Source organism: Symsagittifera roscoffensis, chromosome 4, assembly GCF_963678635.1.
Source record: "Symsagittifera roscoffensis chromosome 4, txSymRosc1.1, whole genome shotgun sequence".
NCBI classification, from domain to species: Eukaryota; Metazoa; Xenacoelomorpha; order Acoela; family Convolutidae; genus Symsagittifera; species Symsagittifera roscoffensis.
The window spans coordinates 18,683,903-18,711,300 of record NC_087065.1 but is presented as its reverse complement, the minus strand read 5'-3'; the positions used below and the strand labels follow the sequence as shown (position 1 = coordinate 18,711,300).

General features: G+C 34.5%; 1 protein-coding gene across 14 annotated transcripts in view; it reads left to right on the top strand.

Annotated features, from left to right (window-relative positions):
* Positions 1 to 14,184, top strand: part of LOC134844444 (uncharacterized) — an 84,874-nt gene extending 70,690 nt beyond the window's left edge. For 11 of the 14 annotated variants that reach the window (XM_063861128.1, XM_063861137.1, XM_063861136.1 and 8 more), the window contains exons 2-8: positions 4,431 to 4,704; positions 7,498 to 7,735; positions 11,749 to 11,898; positions 12,332 to 12,524; positions 12,724 to 12,795; positions 13,060 to 13,396; positions 13,886 to 14,184. In XM_063861128.1, the coding sequence (XP_063717198.1) occupies positions 4,524 to 4,704; positions 7,498 to 7,735; positions 11,749 to 11,898; positions 12,332 to 12,524; positions 12,724 to 12,795; positions 13,060 to 13,396; positions 13,886 to 13,890 (1,176 nt within the window). In that variant the 5' untranslated portion in view covers positions 4,431 to 4,523 and the 3' untranslated portion in view covers positions 13,891 to 14,184. Of the gene's footprint in view, positions 1 to 1,733; positions 1,898 to 3,332; positions 3,546 to 4,312; positions 4,705 to 7,497; positions 7,736 to 11,748; positions 11,899 to 12,331; positions 12,525 to 12,723; positions 12,796 to 13,059; positions 13,397 to 13,885 lie in introns of those variants that run through there. The other 3 variants (XM_063861132.1, XM_063861127.1, XM_063861140.1) reach the window with 3 other exon arrangements.
* Positions 14,185 to 27,398: the final 13,214 nt, after the last annotated feature.

Here is a 27,398-nt window from a genome sequence, read left to right as displayed (position 1 = left end):
ACATTCAAAAATCCGGTATAGTCCATTAAGTTGAATATCGTCCATTCTTAATTTCAAAATAATCATTTGTATAAGCAAATTTGAAACGTTTACTCTCCTCTTTGCAGCGGTGTGCAAAACTAAAACCCGAGAGTTCATCTCTAAGTACAACTCCCATCCCCTCTCCCCAACATTTTTGAAACCCTCACACACACCCCTTCTTCCTCATCCACACTCTCTTCATCCAGCCTTTTCCAACATCCCCATCCATACACACACTTTCGCCTCCCCTCAATCCCTTCCTCGCCCACCTTCACGGGTGGGGGGTAAGCTGGTCGAATGGAAAAACTTAGGCCATTACGAGGCCAAACTGTGCATTCTGAGCATTGTAAACGGATTCCGCAACAGACCAAAATCAGATTTGTTGTGGAATCCGCAACATTTCTACTTTTCTTTGATCTTCTTTGCTGTTTTGAATTCCACGAACAATTACTTAAAACATTGCACCGCTCAAAATTGCGCTAAAAACAGGCAAATTTGCGGAATCCGCAACTGTTTTTGCGGAATCCAGAACAATTTGTGGAATCCACAAACAAATAATAAGACATCTGTATAGTTACATTGAGCTGTTGCGGATTCCGCATCTGTAAGCGGAATCAATCCGCAACTGTAATTGGAATCCGCAAATTGTAAGTGGAATCCGCATTTTTTTTACACGGTTGTCTAAATACAGGCTGCACTCCAAAGTTTATAATCCATTTTATTTGATTATAAACAAATACTTTTGATTTTGTGGAGATTGACCATGACAACTTATATAACCAATCATCATTCACAAAACTCGAGTGCGGGAACGAATTATCATTTAAGCGAGGTCAAACAAAACACCGGGGGACGTTCAACAGTGCCGAAGTACAACAGTGTCAAAAAAGGCGGGAAAATTTCAGAATATTTTACACGCGTTTTCTAAAGAGCGGGAAATTACTGGCGCTAATTATCAAAGAAAATCACTCCAATTTTGGCGCCAATATGTCTGCAACTGCAAAGTAAACAATTAGTTTGGCGCCAAAACGTGTAAGCTGCAAATTTTCTTGCTCAAAATCTTAAAGTTTTACTTAAGATTCTAAATGATCGCAGTTTAATTTTTGATTGCCGCACTTAATATGTTGAAATTTGTTCAAATTTTCGGCACTGTTGAACAAAGTTTTCATTTTCGGTATTGTTGAACAAAGTTTTCATTTTCGGCACTGTTGTACTGCCCCAAAACACCGGTTCAATTTGGATTTTGATGCTGCTTCGATTAAGCTTTAATATGGTCTCCGCAATAACTATTTAAGCTTCACCGAATCACATGAGAAGTATGAGTTTTTATATCGTTCGAACAACCAACCTAACATGTTTTAGCGGCTTCGATCGCAAGCTCCAAGCAAATTAAAATCAAAACATGGTCGACGGTTTTTTGGCTCGGCAAAAAGACCGATTGAAATTCTTTGATACTCATATTTTTTCGCATACAGTTACATGTATTAGCACATAATTTTAAATTGCAGATCAAATGATACTTTTTTCGTTCCCACTTAATTGGTACTCTGTTCCTCTGTTATGATGCTGAACAAACAAGTACTGAAAAAAAACATATCCTTGATATAGATAATAGATGATTAACGGTAAGGAAAAATAGTGCTGATAAAATTAAACCATCGACTTCGATTTCCATTTTACTTAGAGTTTGCAATCGCTGCAAAAATTAGCATTTTTTGAGCAATTGTTTATTCACAAAGGTGGGCGAAGTTTAGTGCATCGTCAATTTGCTTCCAAATACTTGTGAAATTACATTCCTCTCAGGTTCTTTCAGCTCCTTCCGTTGAGCTATAGTATTGTTGTTTTTATCGTAATAAATAGTCTTCTTTTTCAGACGGTAAGACAAATTTAGTTGTGGTTTTTAGTTCTATAAAGAGCACCTTGCGAATGACTTAGAAATCTCGGGTGCCCTTGAGCTGAGGCATTTTTCGCAATCTTGTTACTTATATATCAGCAATATTACAACAGTTTTTTTCATTGCGCGATTAATAAATTACGAATTGGGCCGTTTGGGGGTGTATTCGCAAGGTAGCACGATCGAAAACTTCAGCTAGGGTACTAAAACTACAAACATGGGGATTTTTCATGATGGTGACTCAGGGGCGGATCTATGATTTCTCGAGGGGGGGGGGGGCGGATTTTCAATTTTTTTTTGAAAATTGTCAACTTTATTTTACTTTTAGACCACTTTTTCAGAACCGTTTTTGGGCACTTTTTTGGAAAATTTTGATAAAAAAATTGCGTTTTTTTTCGGCGCGCGCGCTCCTCTTCAAAATTATAATATATTGGCGCCAAAATTGCCTTCAAAAAATGAAAATCATAAAAAATAATATCAAAAGGGGGTACTAGTTTACTTGTTTAGTCCCTCAAATATGCTGTGGTCCCTAATAAAAACCATCTCAGTTGTTAACTGAGCGTAAGATCCGTGTTACCGTAAGAGCTCGCGTGTAAGATCCGTGTTAAGAGCTCGCGAAGATTTATTTCATATCGCAAATAGTCACCTGTAGTTGTTTGATCTTTGAGATATTTTCTCTGGAAAAGCTTCTGGAAGGCAAAAACAATAATTCGAAAATATTCATATTTCAAAACTCTATCAAATCGAATGAGAAAAAGGACCTCCGCAAAACAATTTCTTTTAGGACCTCGTACCTTAGGACATCGAATACTTATTTACGAAGCGTTTGATCGAATTTTTCACATAACCAAAAAATGCCCCGAATTCTGCAGCAAAATATCTTTGAAAAAACCAGGAAAAAACCGCCTCTCTTTATAAATATCTTTCGTCTCCATTGCATTTGCATTTCGGTCATTTTAAATGGACCTTCATGGGAGGAGTGCGGTCTGCATTTAGACAACCGCGTATTCATACTCGTCAGTAAGCAGACAAATGCCAAATTAACCAATCAGAATCGAGATGAGAAAACAAATTTACGAAATAAATAATTATTAGTTATTCATTTCTTCCTTGTCTCAATTCTGATTGGTTAATACAGTATTTGTCTACTTACTGACGAGTCTGAATACGCGGCTGTCTAAATACTGCTACGTAACCTTCATGGGACTATATTGGAGCTCAAATAACCTTGCATTAAGCCCAGATTATGCTAATACGACTTTGATCATAATTCACTTTGCAAAAAATGCAACTGAATTAGCTATATGCTTATCTTTATATGCTGATGACAAGTAGTTCCTATGTTTTTTTGTGCGGTTAACCCCCCGTGAAGCAAATCTGTGAAAACATTTTCTACCAATCGTTAATTCCTTTTCAGTTGTAAACAAACAGCCTTGATACAATCTACTAACTTCTTGCCTTTTCAGTTATGTTTATCTTTTGCTTACAATTACTTCTGACTAGTCAATTCGGTCAAGACATATTTGTCATACCTTGCCATATTCATATTAAACTTGTATTAAAAGCAAGTTTCGTTAATTGTTTACTTTCTTAATTTTTGAGCCAGCTAGGGCATCTGAAAAATTTAATTGTAAGTGGTGTGCTTGCTGCTCTGGACATTGACTTGAAGGAGTCTAGAATTTTTAGCTGACCGTTTTTTAGCAGACTGAAAACAATTAACAATTAAATCAGAACACGAACTTCAGAAGTCATTCGCAAGAAGCGAGAGCTCGTGCTCCGCTTCGCTCTGCTGCGCCGCTTACATTCGGCAAAATAGGAATAGTGCGCGTACATCAGTGCTTGTCGCTTTACTAGTTTTTTTAAATAGTTTTGTTCTCAAACGATGAGACAAACGGAGAACGGAGAGTCAACTTGTGTTGTTGACAAACGGAAACAACCCGCGCCTCCCTCTCCCCAGTTTAAGAGCCTCCAGCGTTTAATTAGGTTTAAATTTGCTAAGCGCTGCGCGGAAAATTCCAACTCAGAACAAAGTTAACAAGCTCTCCCGTAAACACAGATATGATGGGGGCGTGGGAGGGAGGAGTTCAACTTAGTCGACAATTGTCTAAATTTGGAAGCTCAACCCAAGCCTTCGCGCCTTTTTAATTCGGTCGCCAATCATTTATGCGACAATTTTTTCTCCTGTACTAAGCTTTACTCAAAACTTCTGCGGACCACGTTAACATCCACCCCTCCCCCCCAAAGGTTTAGCGGGGATGTTAATTTGACCCGTGTCTGCTGCTAAAAGACCTATATTTAAATTTATGCTAGAAAGAACACTCTGCTAAAAATCGTCCCCTCAGAAAAGTGCTCACATTTTCATCATATTTGCGTTCAAAAAACAATATAATCATGCATGAAAGTAATTAGCTACGAATTTAGCTGAGTGCTTATTTGCTATTTTTACTTCATACACCATTTAACACGAGAACTATATGCTTTGCAACCTGCATTAACTTATCATCACCTTTTTCAGACTTCAGACGTGTCGCCGGAGTCTAGAACATACTGATACTCGTTATACTTGAATGGTCCAGCCAGTTTTCTAGAACATTTTTGGGCCACTGCAATGACGTCAGAAACGAAGAGTGACAAGGTGGCGAAGCGTGAGATTATGGTGACGTTGCTGTTCTTCGGGGCTCTGGTGGCTGCGATTGTGGCATCTGCGATCATCGGGTTCCACAAGTTCTTTACTACAGAAGAAAGTGTCTCTGAGAAAGTATCTCTGGTAGTTCAACACAACAATCCAGGTCAGCTAATAAAACAGCATTTTGGGTACCATTACTTGGTACGTTGGTACGTTGGGCCAAGCTTCAAAACTATCGAAAAGACAAAAATGTGTTTTAAAAGTCTTAAAACAGTTTTTAGATTTTGAATGAAAATTGTAGGGGTCTGTTCCGTTATACGGCCCAAAAATGAAAAATCGCAGGTCAAATTTTTATCAATCGAAGTAACAGTGACAATATACAGAACACAAAACAAATATTATTCAACCGTTTAAAGTTTTTATTGAGACTTTGAGGCGTTATGGGGCGGGCCAAAATTGCGCTATTTCCATTGAGCTATTTCTAAATTTTAATTGGCCATTTTAAAAAATAGCTATGATTTCGGTCGTTTTTGTGTTTTTGGCGAAATGAGTTTCGGTATAATACTGATTTCCAGCTTTTGTCTCGGCTGGCTTCATTTTCAACCAATCATAATTGAGCTTTATCTCATTTATTCCCGTTTTCAAAATTGCCAAAAATAGTGCAAAAAATTTTTATAAATAAACGTTATTTTCTTGAAAAGATTTTCATCTTTTTTGTTTATTTTTTTTCTGAAGACAATTGTAGTCGTTTGTACTTAGTTTACTAAATTTCTACGCGTTTGTATAGGTCTACCATAACACATCTTACAAGAAAAAACACTAACTTGAAAATAAATCTGAGAATTTAGTCGGAACCTTCTGTACTAGTTGCACAGCAACCGGCTATCTTTTTTTAGTTGTAAAATCATTTTATGTTCAAACAAACGATCGCCGCAAGTTTGTAAATTTTGTCTATGACGTACTCTTGGGTGAATTTTTAATACAAATGAATCAAAAGTGACCATGAAATTTGGTGCGAACCCAAGTTTAATATTTTCTTGTTTTCATCATGTAAAATTTAGTTTGTTAGAAAAATCAAAAGCCTCAATTTTTATTCACTAAGTTTTTGGAGTATAATTTTTCTAGCCGTATAAAAAATATTCGGTTTTAATTTGAAAAGTTTAGTGAATTTATCATCATTATTTTTCTTGGCGAATTATCCAAATGTGGTTCAACTGTGCGGTTCTTGCCATTTAAACCCATGGGTTTTTTGTACTACTGTAAGCCCTAGTTACTGAGTTTGAGATATTGTTGCCTATTTTCCACAGTTTTGTACCTTCCCGGGTTGACCTCCATAGACCAAAAATGCTAATCATACAATTCCATAAACTAAGTCTATGAAAAAATACTAATCATACAATTTTCATACATTTTGCTAAAATGGTGTCATCGAATTTTCGAAGAACTTTTCTTTTGTTTTGGCATAAATTTTGGTGTAACGTACTAAAAAAAAAAGGAAAATTTTTTGTCAAAAAAAATGCTAATCATACAATTTCCATATATGGAAATTGTATGACTAGCATTATTTTGATGGCGACAACAAAAATTTTCCTTTTTTATTTAGTACGTTACACCAAAATTTATGCCAAAACAAAAGAAAAGTTCTTCGAAAATTCGATGACACCATTTTAGCAAAGTATTTTTGAAATTGCCCCCAAAAATTTTTTTGAGTTTTTTTTTTCAACCGCAAAATGATTTTCGTACTCAAACAAACATTTTTTTGAAAAAAAATTTTGCATGCAAAATATAATTTTTTGTGTGTATAACGTAGTCCTGGATATACTAATATTGAATTTTTTTCCATTTCTCTTGATAAAATTTTTCAAAAATGCTCAAGACTCCTCTTTTTTTTTGTATGGCATGTTTTTGTATGCCTTGATCAATGTCTGGTAATTTGAAAATTCGATTTTAGAAATAATCATCTTTGAAAATTTTTGCCAAAATTTAAAAGTTTGATACTTTCGTTTATTATTTGCGTTAGACAGAATTAAGACATTGCAGGCTGTTTCCAAAGCATTTTTAATGCGTGACGGCCAATCCTTTGGTTACTACAATTGAGTAACCAAGGCTTATGTCATTTGTGTTCGGTTACAAACACAACCAATAAATTTTGAGAAATTAAAATGTAAAAAATCAATCTTTTTGGTTTATGGAAAAATGCTAGTCATACAATTTCCATATATGAAAAAAATACTAATCATAGACCTTTACGTATGGAATTGCATGGAAAGTGTGTGACTAGCGTTTTTCCATATGTGGAAATTGTATGACTAGCATTTTTGGTCAACCCGGGTTGTTAACTATTTCTTCCTGAGCGTGTCTTATTTTTGACAACCATTTCTGTAAAACATTATTAAGAGATGCATTTCAAAAATGTCACCAACTAAAGGATTTTTATTTTGGCGTGTTCGTGTTTAACGCTTTTTGTAGCTCAAACAAAATAAAGCTATGAAAATTAGCCAATTTATATGAAATTTAGCGATGAAATTTGCGAATATTTTTGCGGCCATATAGTCTTAGGTTTATTTCAACTAAAATCTCGTCGCAAATTATTTGTTTGAAAAAATAAGTCATCTCTATTCAAGTGAAGAAAATTTTTGAAAATATGATTAATTATTAGAAATTTTCGAAATATTATGACATAGATGACCCGAATGAGTCATCAAAATTATTAACGTTTTGTTGGAGAAAAACGATTGTCAGCAAAGGGTGCAAAATATCCCCCGAAAAAAATTAAGCCCGCCCCTCGTCTTAAGTACAAAAAGTATGTCAACTTTTTCAATTATCAAATAAACTTTGTTCTTACTTGTCGCCCAAGATTAAATCCGCCGCCTCTTGACTTAAGGACAATAAATTTGACGTCTTTTTTCAATTATAAAATAAATATTGTTGTTATGTGCTCGTCTGATTGTTGCAGCGTTTGTGTTCTTCGGCGATGATTTCTACGTGGAGCTCTGTCGTGTCATTCTCCTCCAGCCGGGGTCCCTGGATCTGACTTCCATGTTCAGAAACAGTTCCCCCTGTGTGGGCAGACAAGTCAATATACCACTAGACTCTGGCGACCTCAAGTACCTGTCGGAGAATAAACTGAGTGGCGACTCCGATTTCGACTCATTCCTCAATTTGTTCATCCAGAAAAATTTCAATCAAACGGGGTTTGTTTTTTTTTCACCAGAAAGTCCTACTTCATTGAAACAAAGGTCAAATGACTCCGTTGCGGAGCTCACAGCACAAAGGTTTTTTTTTGTTTTGAATTTCACTCCAAAATTATCTTATGCTCAATTGCTCAAACTCTTACCTTGTAGAGGTTGGTTTTTTAAAAAATATATTGGAGTAAAAAAATGCAGGAAGCTCTTTGACAGAATATTTCGAATAGTTATAAATTGAATAATCACGTACATAAACTTGCTTGTATATGAACTACACTCAAGTTCTTCAAGAAAAAACCTATGAAATCATAAACCCATCATCCAATCCGTAAGTGGAATTGATCACTATTTATGTTTATATATTACATAAAATACATTAAATTTACCCCTTATGGAATAGATGATGGGGTTAAGATTTGATAAGTTTTTTCCTGAAAAAAATTGAGTGTAATTCATATGCATGTATTTAAATTACACTCAGTTGTTGCAGGAAAAAATTCTCAAATCATGACCTCATCATCGATTCTATAATGGTTATATATAGTTAAAGAATGGGACAGCGTGATTATTCAATTTATGACTGTTTGAAATATGCTGTCAAAGAGTTTAAGAAAATTTATTTATACTCCAAGTTATACTCCAATGTTTTTAGATAATCCAACCTCTAGAAGTTACGAGTTTAAACAATTATGCATAAAATGATTTTGAAATAAATAGCGCGCATTGAATAACCCACAAATTGAAAAAAAAGAAGTTTTCAATTGACTTTTTTCAAATTCGGCTATAAAGGTCCAAGATGAAATATCTTTTTTTATTTTGAATCAACATCTTTCAGACCGTCTCAAAAAAAAACATTCCGTTTAAAATTTCCCGTTATAAAATCATTAAATTATTTGGAAAAAAGGATAATTTTTTTATCCGTTATCCTACTTTTGTATTAGAATGAATCACAAAATTTTGATGATTTTGAACCTTTCTCTAATCGTTATTTTTTTCACTAAAAGTTTTTGAAGCAGTGCTGCTTTTTTGTTTTTTTTTTAATCCAAAATATTGTGAAAGTTCAGGTGCATGAAACATTTTATTGCAGAGCAACCAGCTCCTCTTGTTTGTCTCTTAATTATCTATGAATTCAAAAAAGAAATTAGAATCCACGAAACCATTTTTTTGTGAGAATTTTGCAGTTTTGCCACACGGTAACAGCCTCGCACTTGATAGGCACCTTATTTGGTGTTACTAGACCACTGAGATCCAGAGACAAAACTTTAGATGAGTACCCAGGGTTAGATGAATTGCACTTACAAAAGTTCCGATTTCCCACACAAATGCTTGAGCAAAAAAATTGACGGCACATTAAATTTCTCCCGGTTTCGGCAACCAAGAAGTTTAGGTGATTGATCCGCGTTACGCAAACTCGAGCGGGTTCCTCAAAATGTGAGCGGTTTCTGCAAATGGAAGTAGGTTTGGTATTTTTTTTACTGAAGTGAACCAGTTATGCTACTGCTAAAAATAAAATCTAGCAAATACGTTATTTAAATGCAGGCAATTAACTATTGTCATTGGAAACCAATAATTAGTTTTGAATCATTTCTTTAAAATCGTTTTTTTGCCTTTTTATTGTTGGGGAGAACACATCAAAGTTTTGAAAAGCTAATTTATTATTTGGAGTTAGCGAGTTTTGGTGGTGAAATGTTAAAAAGTAATGTGTATAATTTTTGACGTATTTTTTTGTTAATCTCTAAAAATTGACTGAAAATTTTTGCAAAATCAGCATATAAACTTACCATTCTAACCTGTTCTGGCCCATATATCTAAGTTTTTTTCTTTCACTTCGCATTGAAAGTCGATCTAAAACTCGGAATAGAATAAGAAATTCTTTTTAAATTAATTTGAAAATACTACGAGGAAGACTGAATTCTACTGAGTTTTTTTATGAAATTTCCATAAGATAGCTGTTTTCAGTTGGTTTTCATTGTTTCAGACATTGAGAAAAAACTTTTGTTCTTTTTTTCAGTACTTTTTTGCCTATTTGAGATTCAATTTATGGATTTTAGCTGGATTCAACTGTATTCAATAAATGAGATTGAGTTGTTGGCAGTAAGTGGAATTGTATTATGCTGGGTTGAACTGTTGTCAGAAAATTATATTCAATTTTTGGCAGTAATTGAGATGAAATTCTTGGCAGTTAACTAGATTGAACCGTTAAAAAGTCTAACTGGCGAGCCAACAAAAAACAGAGGTAGTTTCAAAATACAATTTCAAGAGGTACCTATTTGTGTGATTGGATTCCGCAAACAAAATGCGTTTTCCGCTTCCAATTTGCGGATTTTGCGACAGCGTAGTCGCACAATACATATATAATATGATTTGTGCGTTGATAAAGCAAATTGTTCCAAATTCCGCATACGTTGTCGTGGATTGCGCTATATCTGACGTTTTTTCGAAGCGATTATGAGCAATGCAGTGTTTTAACTATATGTTCGTGGAATCCAAAACAGTAGAAAAAAGAAAAAAATAGCATTGTCGTAGATTCGGCGACAAAACTAATATCGACCTGTTGCGGAATCTGCTTACTTTTCTTTAAATGCGCAGTTTGACCTCAAAAAGTTTTTCGAACCTTTTAAAATATATTTAGTAACAGAAAAGCTTTTGATCGACGTCATAGGGCAGTCTGAACATTCTATCTAACAGTAGCGAATCCCTCCAGCTTTTCATTTGAGATTATTTACAGTAGCTAACTCCATAAAAACAACACAGATAGTCAACCATTGAGATAATAAAAGCACCCGCGCCCCAAATATGGACAGAGTTGAAAATTATATGAGAACCTTTTTTTGACGATAGTCAGTTCTAATTAAAGTATTTTGTCCTGCAGTCGCACCATATAGACTTAACATAATGACCTCAAAAAGCTTTGGAATCCCAAGGGAGTTTTTCTTTCCTGAATTCACTTTTTAAAAAAAAGCTATTTTCTTTGACATCCATTGAAAAATAAACTGGTTCAGTTGCAACAACTGTTATTTAATAAGAAAATTGTTATACATGTGGTTGTCCATTCATAAAAACAAGTTCAGGCTGATGGTTTTTATGAAGCAATACTTGACTTTATAAGAATAAAAATTTCCTTTTAAGTATTCAGTCAAATCACTGAGGCACTGCCAATGAAATTATCCAAAAAATGGTATCTCAGTCTAGTGAATTTGGAAAAAATCATGTCAGTCTGATTAAACTGAAGTTTATTTTCTGAGAAAAAGGGCATAAGTGACTGCCCGTTTTGCGCCACCGATATGGCGCGAAATCAGATCACACGCCACATATTAATAACTAAATAATAGCTGGAAGTTATAAATTGTGGTTTCAGTTTTCCAAATAATAACAAAAGTTGAAGTTATGGCGACAGTTATAACAAAAGTTGAAACCTCGAGGGAAAATAGGTATGACGTGTTATTTATTTTGCTGAACAAGGCGTCTTAGTTAAACGTAATTAAACGAAGCGTAATATATTCTTTCTAAAAAGATTCATGATTGAACATAATTGAAAAAAAAAGATTTTGCATTTGATTTGAAGACACAACAAATGGATCCTTCGCACGCCTAAACTGTAACTAAGGGAAAAACTCGTCATGCTAGTTCTAGAAGGGCCAAATGCCCAACTGTTTTGTGACCATTCAGCAAAGCTAAGGCTTGAGCTTTTTTCGTCGAAAAATATAAGTGGGTATATTAGTGAGCTGTTTGGGAGTGGGAGGGATTTTGTCATTTTCATTATAGGACAACTAAATATTTGCGCAAAAAAAGACGTGATTTAGTCAAAAGCTTTGGGATTTTTTTGCAGGTTTTGAACAGGAACAGTTAGGACTAGCCGAGGGCCCTTGGTCCACATCCCCCTGAATCCGCTCTTGGTTGATTTTTTGAAAATTTTCGTCCTTTGTTACTTCTGTCATAATAATAGACCCCCCCCCCGCACCTAGCATAATTTCATTTTAAATCAGCATAATTCCATTTGCTTTTCATGTGCTCTTCAGTTTTGAGAAGATGGATCTGAGTTTGATGTTGATAGAAGGGCCCTCCTTCTGGGAGGTGAAGGAGACAGTCTATGCCAAGATTAGGTCGCCCAAAAGCGAATTCTTACATCCACTCTACATTCTCATGGACTATCAGGCCACAAACACGCAGTAGGTTCACAGTTTGTAGAAGTCAACTAATTTGATTCATTTCAAAAGCTTATCGATTTTCGACATAAATAACATGATTTATCCGAAAACTGTAGCCTCAGCACAGTTAAATTTTACAATGGATTTTTCTACGTTCTCCCAATTTCCTCGTTTAGTTTACTGACTAAAATGAATTGAGTCCAAGAATATTTTTTTGGACATAACAGTCAAAAATAGGCGCCATAAAATAGAACCCTTCCTGGTTGTACCTGTGCCCAAATTCTTCCCTGATTTAGATCAATTTCAGCTGATAATCAGAACCGTTTTTCGAAAATGCAATTTCTTATACCAAAACTTAAAACATTTACAATTCAATAAATGTTTCCAGACATTAAAAGAAGCAATCGAAAACAAAAGAGGTAATACATTTTTGTGATTAAGAGATTTTTTTTAGATTTCAGGAAATGGAAAGTCTCATCCGCTCATCAGACAACCTCAAAGCGCTCTACTCTTTCAACGACTTCATCAGTAAAGAGAGGACATCATTCCGACTAGTGTCCAGTGAAACTGCCACTATGCTCACGATGAATGATGCCACTATAATACATGAGAAGCACCATGTCACGATGAGAAAAATTCAAGCAGAGGTTTACACAAAAATAGCCCAAAGTTTTGCTTACTCTTTTAATTACAAATATTGCTACCATTTTGAAAAGCTATGTCATTCTTTTTGCCCCACAAAAAAGCAAAAATTAACGCTAGAGCTTAAAACAAATGAAAAAACAAATGTTTCTTGATATCAAACGAAAACATTTTCGAAAGTTTTCTAATGTTAAATTGTTTCAGCCAACCTACATGTGTTCATTTGCCAACGCAGGTGGAATGATTGACTGCAACTCCGTCAAAACAGATAACGCAGTATGTGTATTGCTCCGACCGCTCCCTCAATCAAGACTTGTAATCGGTTGCTTACAAGAATAACTGCAAAAAAAAAAGAAATAAAATTAATTAATTCATTGAAAAAATTCAAGTTAATGTGAAAAAAATTCAATATTAAATTGATTGCTCAAGAACCAAGTGGAAAAATATGAAGATAATTGCCATATGGCTTTAAATAGTTTCGCATAATGCTGAACCAACTCGGCCTAATTTTTGCAAAAATGTCTTAAAACATTTTTTCAGAAGGACTCAATTCATATCAAACCCAATTGCACCACAGCCGAAGAGAGAAGCCGGACTACATACAGCGAGTCTATGTTTCGATGGGCCGACGGTCACTTGAGCGAAAAAATATCTTTGAAGAAGCGAGACATCTGGAGTATTTTTGGAGCCATCGTCACAATGATTCTGGCACTAGATAAACTGAATGCCACTGTCCAAAAGTACAAATCAACCAGTGCCGTCAAGGAAATACGGGAAAAGACAAAGGAAAAGATAAAGCGGGAAAAGACACTATACGATATAAAAGAAGGGAAGAACAACGTCGAAAACGCCAATGAGACTTCTTCTGAACAAAATGGTGCGTATTTACTTACCATACAATTTTTTTCAAAAACAGTGCAATGTTTTTTCTTGAATTTTTATGACCACCCATTTTAATTCGCATAACTGTTTCTTAAAACCCAGGTAAAGCGGGCTAATTTTTTAGTTTTTCTTTGCTAAGCTAGTCATGTTTCGAAAATTCTAAAATCTTTCGTATTCAGAAAAAATTTAGGAGGGCTTCGACAGCCTCCAAAGTATTGGCACACTGGTCTCAATTTTGTGTCATTATAAAAAAAACATTAGGCTCTCCCGTCACTATATGGGAGTTTTTTTGTTTTTATTATACTCAATTAGAGTTTTAAACCGAGTGAAAAAAGTCATATGAATCCTGCGTAACTCTTAAAATTATTGACATAGAATCAGAATAGTTTCAGGGACCAAAGCAGGCAAAAATGTTAGATAAACTTGCCTCTTCATATCTCTTAGAACTAGCAGCATTAACCAATCAAAATTCATTCTGTTTCAGTGTGAGTTACCACTGATTGCTGGCCGATCCCGAGCTAAATTTCGGCCCTCAATTGCTCAAGCATCTTAACGTCACTTGAAGAGTACATAGCGAAGCTAAACAAAACTGGATTCCAAGCTGAAACTTTAAAAAGCCTAAAATTACAAATCTCCAATGAAATAGACTGCATTGAAGTTTTAAATGATGTTGTTCCAACATTTATAAATTGTGTAAAACAGTTTCATTGAACGGTAAAATTTGATAAAGTTAATGTTTTTTCCTGTATAGTATGGCAAATTGGCTAAAAATCAATTCTTGCCCATTTTTTTTCAGCATAAGATTTTAATATAAATCAGTAAAGTTAAAGATTGGATTGATAAACTCAAAAAGGTCAATTTTTGTGAACAGGTCCGACTACTTCCAAGTTTTACCAAATCTTCTTTGGTCAGAAATGGTTTTTATTGCATTTCCATTTATATCACCACAAATAATTTTGCTTGAAAGCTTCAAAATTTCATACCGATGCTAATTCTTTATCGAATGTAGTTTATGCTGGTAAGTAATGTTTTCATTGCCAAAATTTTTTCCTACGAAACATTACCCGAACTAACCTAGGGCGTCTATATTCTAACACAATTAACTTAATTTTATTTGCTGTTCCTTATAGCAGAACATCATATTGAAATATTGTTTGCAAGCTTTTGTATGCTCTCGCTAGTTGTTTTGATTTCAAGGTTTTTCTTAGTTAGTAGAAGATTCCAAGAAAACAACCTAGCTTTTTCTTGGGTACTACTGAATGCTTTTCAAAGTTCATTTTGCAGTCCTATGTACACACTTAACTTTTAATTAAATCGTTTAAACGTCCTCTAATTCCGCATTATTGTAAATTTTGCAATACAAAAAATGCTCCGTTGTATCAAATGCTTTTTTGCAAATACAAGAAAAGAATATCACATCAAGTTTTTTAGAATTGTTTTCCCAGTGGTCCCAAATGTTTTGAGATAGCTCGATGATTGCATCATTAGTTCCTATTTTTTTAAAAACCGAATTGGTTTGGTTTAGAGCGATTGAATTTTTCAAGATAACTAATTATTCAACTATAGAGCAAACGCTCGAAGACAAAAACTTTACTTGAAGAGGGGGAGGGGGGAGAGATGGAATGCAATATGAAATGAATTCGAATACTTGTTGGAACTGGTACAGTAGCGAATATTAGTTTATTCGAAGCAAACATAAAATCATAACCGTCTGTGCCAAACTTATTCAAAAAACAAATTGTAATGTTTGATAGTTCGCTTTCACAAATTTTTTTTCTTGAAAAAAAATTCTGGCGTAGAACTGTTTCTATCTGTGTATGAAATTGAACTGTTGTAAAATAATGATTAAGTTTGTTACATACATCCCTAGAAACTTTATGCGTATTGGGTTTTTTTTTTCTAACCAATAGGAATCATATTATTTTTTCTGTAATTCTGAGCAAGTTTTTTCTTAACATCGTTTTTCACTTTCGCATTTTTATTTCATTTTTTATGCGTCATGTGCATAATACTTCAGTTCAGCCCTGTACTATTTCGATGTCAACAAAAAAATCGAAAAAAAATGAAATTTTTCAAGTCACATCTAAAACTGAAAAGAGTCTGGTTCAAATGCATTTGGAACCTACTGTTTCGGTCTTGAGTAATCTTACCTTGATCACAATTATTTTTGTTACGATCCTTATTTAAATTATCCAAGTGATATGCATATCTTGTCAAAATGTTTCTTGAATTGGTCATAATTATCCACAACAAAATTATCAAGTCATCGTAGATATCTTGCCAAAATTTTACAAAAGCTTGAAAAGATATCCGTGGTACTCAATAAAATTCTCTCATAAATGGATTCTTGTCAAAATTTTATTGAGGCAAATTTGTGCACTGGATAAGCGCAGAAATGGGTTTGTGTAAGTCACTGAAATCTAACGACAAATGTTTAAACATGTTTAAACTTTGTCGTCACGATCAAAGGTATAACAAGATCAAAGAACTCGTGACATAACTGCTAGTTCTTGAGCAATTCATTATCGAAGATCTTTCCAAGGGACCCATGATGGCGTGTTCGTAGAAATCTTAGCGATCTTAGAAATGTTCTGAAGGACTGCTCTTATGTTTGGCGCGCTGATTGGTCCTTTCATTGAAAACAAATTTATTATTTAAGGCAATTAAAACAAATGGCAAATCTAATTTGATGATTAAAACTATTTACCGAGCACTGCATCACTCTTAACAAGTGTGGGGGCAGTAGCGAAATCATTTCGCTACACATCATTTTGTTCTTTTTTATGCTACTTTACATTGTTGCGCTTTTTGTGTTATTTTGGGTTATAACTGTTAGTTATATTTCGTAACTTTTAGGTAGTTGTGTGCACTTAGCATGAAACTTAGTTATAATTAAATTTCACAATAACGATAAGAGTTCCGAAACATTAAGAAATGTGACTTTCAGTATAGATTATCGTTATAGGTTGTCGTTATAATTTATGCATTTCAATTTGAAATTTTCAAAAACATGTTTTTTCGACTTGATTGGAATTTTTCATCCAGTTTTGCAACTTTAGCGGTTAAATTTGAATCTTTTATTTTTTGTCAGAAGTTTAATAAATAGAGTCAATTAGCTTGAGATACTTTGTGTTAACATAAATCCGATAAATAATTAACTTTATCTTTATTATGAGGTAAAAAGTTTTTTCTTTTTTAAGTTGATTTGTTTAAGTAATTAAACGTTTTTACTTGCTAATGGTAAAGTGTCTGCTAATAAAAAAATTTATTTTTCTTCTTGTGTAAAAAATTTTTTCACAAAAAACTCATGTTTTTTAAATATCTTGCTAGAATTAAGGTTCTATTTAATGGAGGTTGTCTTGCAAGAATCTTGCAAGACTTTTCAGAGAGATGCATCTTCTTTCAAGATAACCTCCCTTGATCAACGCGGGCCTGTCTGTCTGAAATGGATGTCATTTTGAGCAACATGTATCTGAGTTCTGATTTTGGCTTCATTTTGGCATCATCCAGTTCTGAACCCAATAAAATGTTAAAAAGTCGGTAAAATTTAAGCGGTGCGTCTGCAAAATCTACTGCAAAACCCGTAATCTGTTCTTTGTTTTAAAGCGCTTCAGAGATCATAAGTATCCGCAGAAATGGAAGAGTTGTTTATGTAAGTCGTATTGCTGAGTTGAATCAACGTTCTTTGCGTTTTTATGGCGAGAGGACCCCACAGAAAATGTAAGCGTAACTCAAGCCATATATTTCACTATTTGCAAAAAGTTTCGGGGCAATCCAATTTGTTCATGGGGCTCTTCTTGAAACCACTCTTTTCCAATTTAAGCACAGCTTACTTTTTGTTTTCTATGTCAATTACGCTGGAGATCTATTCTTCGTTTCTACAAATTTCTATAAAACACTGAAAAAACTTGTCCGGTGAGACCTCAAGTGACTCTGAAACACGCTGGACAAGAGTTTCTACTCAAAAGCGTGAGCTGCTCGGCCAACCAATAATATCTTTCAACACTTCATTGCATTTACTTTATATGCTCAATTGGTCGATCGACACCCTCCATCCCAGGATCATCAAAGACGGGAACGAAACTCACTGTTGGTTGGACACAATTACCTAAAACTGTCTTCAGGATTGTGGAAAGTGCTATATCATCTTTCCCGTACTTTAGGGATTTTTTATGCGAGAAACAAGCGGTCTTTTGACTGCTAAAACGAATCCAAACTGAAACTCCAAATATTGGTCGGAAGCTGCTGGCCATTTTGTGCGTTTTTTGAGCGTCGGGACGTAAGCCTTAAAACAGCACACTGAGATAGCGTTTGTGTAGGAGTGCGCTCTGGCAGAGCGCCTGTGGTGTTTGTTTCAACCAAAAAATTATTCGGGGTAAGTGCGTGTAACTTTTTGGGAACAGAACTAAAAGTCGTGAGTAAGCAGGCATTACGAGAAAGCTCTACTTAGCAAAATGATGTCATCAGCACTTCGTCTGTAAATTTTCTAAAACCATCGATGGCCATAATGTGCTAGCCGCAAGCTAGCCTCTCCCAGAAACCATCAAGCTGCCGCTGCTGCTTTATGTTTACAAAGGATGTCCTTCTGAGCTACCATGGCCGTACCTTCGTTGTTCCAATTTAAACCAAGGGTTAAAAATTTTTGTCGGCGCCTAAGAAATTAGTAACGTTCTTAGAAATCTCCATGTTGTCCGGAATCCTCTCAGCTCTTATAACGAAAGATCCATTGTGTTAATTGGCGGTACAAATTAATGGTCTGCTTCCTTTGCCAGACGGTGCTTGATCAACTTCCTTCAATATTAAAGCCGAAAATACAGCACTTGAACAGCAAGTGAAAAAATGACTTGAACTTACATCATAAGAGACAATTAAACTCGGTGATCCATGTTCAGCAGATTTTGAACAAGCTTGAAAAAATTTTTGATTCTATCACAATTCATAAAAAAAAACAGCCGTGAAAGAGTTGGAATGATTTGGGCTGAAGACAATTTTTTCTGTTACAAACTTACTACGCCTCATTTGTTCGGCTTAAGTCTATTGAAAAAAATCTGAGAAAGGTTTGAATCTCATCAAAATTACATTTACGTAATCCCGGTAAGACCTCACCGACAAAAATAAGTTCGGATCGAGAAAAATACGTTCGGCATCACTCAGTTCTAAGCCCGATTAAATCCAATTAAGTTCGATAAGCGCCAAATTTTCACCGGAAGTTTCACCATGTCGACCAAAACATGCTGCGAATGTTGTTAATTAATTTCATGCGCTTCCGAGACCATAAATTTACAGTATTCGCTGACATCGAATGAGTGAGTTAAGGTGTAGGGGTATAACTCATAGAGTAATTTCGGATAGGGTACACCGTCTGCTCGTCACGCTATCGTATTTTCGGCCGGATAGATTCGTGCAACTTCTTAGTCTAATACCGATCCTAATCTTACTCAGGGTGTTTAACTAGTCTCTGCTGGCTCAATAGATCTAGAGTATACTGGCTTATTGCGACTGCTGAAGTTCTCTCGGAGAGGTAACTAATTTCTAAGTTAAATTCAAATCTCTCTGCTGCTGAAATTACAAGTAATTTCAGCACTTACAAATAAGTGGGTTGTTAGTTTGATGGAATATGATTGGTTAATATTAAATATTTTATAGTGATAAAATATCTAATTTATCCAATAATAAAATGTAGTTTAGATCAGGTTCCACCCGTTCCGGTGTTTACAGGGTTTTTAGAATTATCTTTCTTTCTGTAATTGAAGGATGGATGATGAACGTTGGTATTTGGCGAACATCCTTTTCTTATCCGGTTCCTCTTAAAGAAGAACGTTCCAGGACGCTAGAATTAGGGACAGGAAATTGTTATCTTGTCATTTGACAACGACTGTGATCCCCAATGAAATCAATCCGTTTTCAAAATGGTCTGCTATGTCAGATTTATGTATTAGTAGAGAACTGTTTTCTGTGCAGCCTTGTCTGGGAATGGCGTGAAAATCGTGTTTGGAGGGGATGCCTTGTAACTCGGATCTGTACATATACTTGAACATCGAGGTGGTCATTGGTCTAGTTCAATGAAGTCCTTTTCTGCGAAGTCAAGTCGTACTCTAAATCCTTTGAGTCGTGATTGTGGACGGCATGTCGGTTGTGTTTGGCCATTCTTTTGTTTGAGTGTGATGGGATCATCTAGTTTTTGGATGTTCGTCTTTGTTGTTGTGTATGATCTTTATACTGCATATTATGATTTACATTTTATAAACTTTTGTTAATTTGGTTTTTAGTCATGATCTTAGTTAGTTGTTTTCACAAAAGCGCTTTATTTTAGTTCAGTTATTTTGAAGAGTTACTCACCCTTGAGTACCTCTTATTAAAAATTGAAGTGTGGTCACAAAGCGTGGGTGTAGCGCGGTGGGTTAGGCCGGCTATCAGCATGCTCTGGACGTCCTTCTCTGGTGGGTTAGGCCAGGAGTGGGAGTATGATTGTATGCTGTTTCTTTGAGAGGTCCTGTTATGTGATAACATTTTGTGTTGGTTTTGTCTGGTCTTTCTTATGTTACTTTGGTTGTGTCCTTTTTTTCAAAAATCAAATTGTTTTTGGTTTGGGTTTGTCTTACGACTTTTTTGTGTTTTATTATTTCTTTCTTAGACTTTATAATAGTCTTCAAAAGAATAAATTATCCAGTTTTAAGCTGGGTTAATCCGGTTTGGGTACCGTTGGTTTTCTTTTCTTAGTCATGCTGTCTTTTATGATTTGTGGTGTTTAGTAAGCTGCGTTGGTTAGTTTGGTTTAGTATATAATTCCTTTCCAACCGGGTTAAAGGAAAGTTTGAAACTTGTTATCGCTTGTTTGAGTTGTTGTTAGTGAAAACTTGAAACATAAAATCATTATTTAAACAATTCTTCGTGGGCGAGCTGTGCGTGTTTGGGTAGAATTCTTGTGCGAATGAATGAAAATATTGAAAAGGTTAGTACTGCTTTCTCATTATATGAATTTATTGCTTAGAAATTGAATTTTACTGCTTTTGGGGAAGTTCAAAATTATAAATTTTTATCGTATGGAATTTTACTGCTTCTTGGGGAAATAATTTATAAATAAAATTTTACATTGGGTATGAATTTTACTACATTATTTAGTGCGAAAGATTTAGGAGTTTTTTTATATAAATTAACAAGTTTGTATTTTTATTTGTCTTTTTTCTGTTTTGTAGATGGTTATGGTGTGAAGACTAAAAGAAAAAATTAAACATTGATAGAAAATGGTTAGTACAATTTTGAATTTATTAGTTAAAAGTATTTTAATTCGTATTTACATTATTCATCTGTGAAAAAGCCATGTGGGAAGATGTCGTGAATTAAGTCTGATGTTGTTAATATCTTGGCTAGTATGCGAATGACATTTTTAGTTTGTAGCAGTGGCCAAAGAAATTGAAGTGTGTTGATGGTGTTTAGTTCTTCTGTGCCTACTGCGAATTCATGAGGTGTGTTTTGGATTAGGTTGTAAATTTTATGATTATATTTAGTGTTATGAATAAATTCTAGTATGGGTATTTCGATAGGTTGTATGAATTCATGCGGGATAATGAAGGGTCTTGATTCTTCATCTTTGAAGGTCTTCGTGATGGGACAGAATATATACATTTGGGTAACTGGGTCGTAGTTGCGGAGGATGCCGTGGAGGTTAGTATTTTTAATGCAATACGTAAAATTAGGAAAGAGTGGTGATGTGTATTTCAAGTTGATAAACTGAAAACGGTGATGGGGTTGTCGTGATGGTGTGTGTAAATCAAAATGGTTTTGTATAAAACAATAATATGTGTAAGTGTGCGTTTGTTTAGTGCATAACATTATATCGAGGGAACAGTGCAAATCGCGTTCCTGTGGTAAAAGAAAGTGAAAGGTTAGTGAAAATAACTGAAATTTATCAGAGAAGCTTTCATATGCTTGTAAGTCAACTAGTGCTTCTGAAATTATATGATCGTGCTTTTTATCAAAAATTTTAAGTGTGAATAGGTATGATGTTTAAATAAATTATTTTTAAAAAATTCGGTTAGTTGCGTGTTTGCAAAGCGATCTTCGTCTAAAAATTGATCTTGGTTAGGACGGATGATATTATGATCGTAGTATTCTATTGAGAAATTGTTAGCTCGGGGTGCGGTGAATGTTTTTAATAACTTTTTATATCCAACGTAAGTAAATTGTCGAGGTGTTAATGATGTGGTGAGTTTATATAGTATATTTTTGTTTTTCTCGATATTTTCATTAGTATTAGTTAGTGGTAGATAAAGGGGGTTAGTATAATTGTAGTAAGCTGTCCAATGAAGTGTTGGCATTAAAACGTGCTCATCAAAAAAATTTCGAGATTCATTAGTAGTGGTAGAAGTATTTAAAGTATATTGTGGAAATGAGGGTAGGGTTATTTGAAGGAAATTTTTTGTGTTTGTGTGATTTGGGTGGTTGATATTTTCTCTGGCTGTTCCGGGTTTGGTTTTAAATGGGTGACTTGGGAATTTTCGTTTAAAAGTGCGGTAAGCTCATTTAGTGCTGGTAGGTGTTTCGGTGGATGTGGATGATTGAGCTAATGATGGAGTGTAATCTGAACAGGGTGTAGGAGTTGGTGGATTTGATGATGTTACTGTTGATGATAGTTGATGTATCGTAAGAGTGTGGGGGTATGATAATTGTTGTTTGTAGTGTAATAAAATTGTCAAGTTCTTCGGAAATTTGAATGTTATCTGGGGAGTTATTATGCGATCTGTCGGAATTAAATGGAGAATAGGTTGGGGTTACTTGGGAAGCGTAAGAAGGAGTGGAAAGGGATGGGAGTGGATAACTGGTTTGGATGGGTCGAAAGGGGGGTTTTGAAAAAACTGAAGAGTTGGTCTGGGTATGGGTAGAGGGAGATGGTTCGGAGTCTGCGAATTTGTCGGGAGTTTCTACATCGGAGTTGTTAAATTGTGAGATGATATGAAAAACTGAAATATCTGAGTTAGTATCAGAATTCATGCTTGAGGGTATATTAATAACTGGAGAATCGGGTGGCGGGAAAGCAAAAAGTGGGATCATTGGGATTTGAGTTTGGAGGTTGGCTGGGAATTTGAGCGATGGAGGGATCCAATTTGTCGGCTCATCGTGGGCTAAAAAAATGATTATTTTGAAAAAGAAAAGTAATGGTATGAGGTTGTTCAATAATTTGCTCATATGTATTATCATTTTGTGATTGATGTGTCATTATGTGTTGAATGGGACTTTGTATTGTATTTGGTCTGAAATTTGGATTATTTGTGATTGCTAGGTTTCGAAAGTTTCGGGGAATTAATGATAATGGATTGTTTTGTGGTAGGGTTGGTATCTGTGGCGCTGTAGGTGTTGTATCTACATTATTATGTTCATCGTCATATGTGTTTGGTCTTGTGGATATTTTTATATTATATTCTTTTATTTGTGCATCTAGAAAAATTTTATTGATTGATGATGAAAAAATTCCAAAAAGTCCTGCAAATAATATACGTGCTACACTCGCTTGGCAATGTACTTGTGTGTGTATAGCGCATGTGTAATAGATTCCTTTTAACTGTGAGAAAAGAAATCCTATAAAACTGAACATAGCGTATAAGATAGTTAATCTTTCTAAGATGTAATAGGGCCATCCTAGAAAGGCGAAAATTTTGTTTTTTAAGGTTACAAAACTGAAAATATTTATGAATGAAATATCTTGTGGTCTGTATTTTTTACCGTTTAAATATATGTAATCTTTAATACCCTTAGAATATCCGCTGTCGTCTTGTGTGTAAATGTCTGCAAATCCTGCGGTTTCGCCAAGTTTTCTTAAATTCTGGTCGATTGATTGTCGTTGTATTGTGTCCATTTGTATTAGTAATTCTTGAAATTGTTATGTTCTAAAGTGATGTTGTATATCAGATTTAGAATATATTTCATTGATTGTAAATCAATATTTGGGTTACGAGCGATAGCTCTGATGCTTTCGGGTGAAAATTTTTTTAGTGGTTGCATTAATGTAGGATACGGTGTAAGTAGGTAGTATTTATCTTCGTCAGGGTTTATTTGTACGACATTGTGGCTATTTTCTGATCCACATGGGACTGCGGTATCCCAAAAATATGTTTGTCTTGAAAGTGTGTCCACAAAATGTACTTTATTTTTCTAGAATATGTCGATTCTTTTATAACAACGTTTATCTCCGAAACATATAATGGTGATACTTTTTTGGTGCAAGTATAAAAACATGAAATGTTTCCTCCATAATCAAGAAAATTTGATCTTTTTCCTGATAATAAATATCCTGCGTAGGGTAATTTTAATACTGCTAATGCGAGTGATTGTAAGATTTGTGTTCTTTCTAATTCGCATAGTTGATGAAGTGTTTCTAATTCAGAAAGTGACATTTCTTGGAAAATTCTACTAATTGTGTAGTCTTATTTCATTTCTAAGTGAATATCATAAAATTGATATTACCAAAGTAGGTGCTATTCATTAGTGATAACTCTTGTAAACGTGTGTTTTTACTATCGTATGGTGTTAGCTTTCCACCAGCGTTACCTGTTCTTTTATAAAAGTTCACTGGGACGTATGATGTGCTTCGTTAATAGGGTGACTTGATGCATAGGGTCAAATTTTATTTTTCCAGTGGTCATATCGAATCCTTTTTCGTATTCGACAAGTTTTTCAGAACATTGTGTTTTATAAAGTGGGTTGCGATATTTACATGCAACTTCTGTTTCGTGATAGATTTGAAAACATGTCAATTTATTTTCTATATCTTGAAAGTTTTCAAAGTTATTGCTTTGTTTGTGAGACGGGTTCACTTGTTCGTATGGAATTGATTTAATAAAATATTTTTCATGAAATTTTATCATTCGATAAGTGTTTTTGCTACATGAAATGTTGTGCATGTATCTTCGGGAAACCAAACAATTGTTGCTTGGGTTCTTGTTGTAGGGTCACAATAACCTTGATCATTTTTGCAAGGCAATCTAATTCCTTGATAGATCATGGTGTTATCAGTTAAATCTCGTGTGAGTTGTATTTTCTCAAGTTGTATTTTCCAATCAAAAAACATTATTTCTTGATATCCTTTATTTTTTGTGTCTGCTTTGCAATTTGAGGGATTATTTATTCCAATGTGTGGTATCCAGTGTTTATCGTGTATATCATAAATTAATCGTCCGTGCGCGCCCTTATATGGGTATTTTTCGTCTAATTGAACATGTCCTTGGTATCATTCAAGTTCTGCTTGATGTACAGAATCTGCAAAGACTTGAAAATTTACTATTTTTCTGTCTGTGTTTTTATTTCTTGTTAGATCCAGTCTGAGTAATTCGTTTTTACAATCGTCGGGATTTAGATGTAAAATTCATTCAATGTTACTCTGGTAAAATGATTCGTGATCAAGTCGGTTTTTATTTCCGTTAGAAACTTGTGAACAATGTACTTTCTTTTCGGAGAATGTGGCTGTAAATTTATATCCCGTGACTGTTGTTGCTCGGGCTTTTGAATACAATGTTACTACTAAATTTGTAGTTTCTATAGCTTTTGGTTCTGTTTCGCATTTTGTTACTTGATTTATTGCATATTTGTGTAGTGTTTTTTGTTCGTTTTCTTCACAATCATAGCGTGTTACTAATAAATCCTCAGGTCCTGTGCGAGGAGATGGGTTTGTGTTTTGGTCGGAAAATATTAGAAAAGGATGTGTTGAAAGTTAATATTTTAGAATTTACATGTGTATGATAATCCGGAGTATGGGTTATAAAATGTTATCCAATTGTGTTTTTTGTATATCTATCGTATTTATATACTACTTCAGTTGTTATAAATGGTGGTGGTAGCAATTGAGCTGTTATATTTGGTGGACTTAATGAATAAGGGTGTTTTACAGTATTATTAAAATTGACTGTTATTTCAAACTTTAATTGAAGACTGTTTTAATGGAGTATTTGAACGTTATGTTGTCGGATATCTTCGTGGATATCTTGTCTATTTTGTAATCTATTGAGTGCCTAACTGTGGAGGAGTCGGTGGCTCTCGTGATGTTGTCCGAATAATGGGGGAGGTGCTACGAATGTGTTCCAATCTAATCGTAGGGGTATATTCGTTGACTGTTCTCTGTATCGAGCGTCGAGGTTTTTTGGAAAATTTAGGGGGAAAAATGATGGTGACATTTGACCTATTGATGGTGTCGAGGGGAGTGATAATGTTTCTGGTAGGGATGATAATATTGTATCTGAGGAAATATCTATTGGTTCATTTACTAAGTTTGGTTCTCCTTGTGAGTAAGGTTGTGTTGTCCAATATGGTAGTCGTTTGGTGGTGTTGGGGGGTTAAAAGGATTTTCACGGATTTGTTCGGATGTTGGTGTTGAACCTAGATAGTCTGAAGGGAGATTTGGTGTGTTTTGTTGTGAAGTTAGCACAGGAGTGTCTGGTAACGTAATACTAGAGACTTCTGAGATTGATGGCGTTTGGGATTGAGTTATGTTAAAAGTAACTCTGGGAGTTTGAAAATTTTTATTTCGTCTTGGGTGTATAATTTTTCTATTGACTTCAACTGTATTTTGATTTTGACTAATATGCCTTAGTCGATTTATATCTTGTTGTAATGTGAGGTACAAATTATATGTTGGTTCACTTAGAGATGTTTGTCGCTGATTCGTTTCTATTGGTTCGGATGAGCGGGCGTGTCGTTCTTCGAAAGTGTACGGGTTATCTTGAAAAAAAAATCGTGTGGTTGTTTGGGGGTTTTGGGTAGTTGTAGGTATGATTGGGTTTTCTTGGGAAGATGTCATTGAAGACTGTCTTGGTGGTGGTTCGTTGGCAATTTTTGAAATGTGTCTGATTAATCTGTTTCTTAGTGGGAATATTTATGTTTATTGTAATATTCTTCGATGAAAAGAATTAAAAGGATTATTGCTAAGGCGAATGTGACTATTGACTTTTTTTTACACATTTGCACATTGTCATAATTAGGGATGATAAAAATGTTAGGAAAATTGCGAATAGTAGAAAAAATATCTGTTCTACTGAAAATTGTTCGTATCATTTAAATAGATTTTGAATTATCGTACCTGTGAATGTGGTCAATGATTTGGGAAAGTTGAAGATATATTTCAACTTTCCCAAATCATTGACCACATTCATAGGTACGATAATTCAAAGTTTAAATATAATAAAAAATTTTATGAAAAAGTTTATGATTATATTTTTTAAGGTATCGACTGTTAAAGAGAGAAGCATCTAAGAAATGATTCGTTCGTCGAATATTTTTTGAACTTCTGGGGCGAAAATCAAGTGTGGTCGGATTATTTATTGATTTTTTGACAAGTGGGTTGAGTTTTGTGAAAAATTGTTGGAGGCTTATTTCATGGTGCTCGAGAGGTCTTCGTTGCTTTGTTTTTTTTTGTTGGGTAATCTGGGGTATTTTTGAAATATTTGTACTTTAGGCCAAATGATTTTGGTCCTTTTTTACTTTAGGCTAATTTGCAATTTTTTGGTTGGAGGGTTTTTGAGGTCTAAGTTGGGAAAATATTGTTGACCTTAGCATTATTAGATAGGGGAAGGTTGTAATATTATGGTGGTGTTTATTTTAGTTGTCAAGTTTTAGCAAGTTGCTTATTTTTGACCTGGAGGTTATAAAGTTATAGTTATAGACATGCCTGGAGATTAATATCTATCGGTTAGTAGGATTGTTTTAGAGATATTGAAGGTGACGGATTTGAGTGAATCCTATTAGCTAAATTTGAACTAGAATTGTTGCGTATGTTCTAGCATGTTATCTTGAAAATGTGAAAATTCAAAATGATTTAGAGGTGTACGAATTATTGACTTTAAAATTAAAGCTGTTTTTGAAATTCAACTTTCTCTAATATTTTAGATTGTGGGATGAATGTTTTGTAATTTTTACGTGGTTGATTTCTAAGTCGTGATGATTCTCTGTGTTCTGATTTTTCTATTTGTTCTTGTGGTAAAATTTTTTATATCAATTTCCTGTTTTTTTTC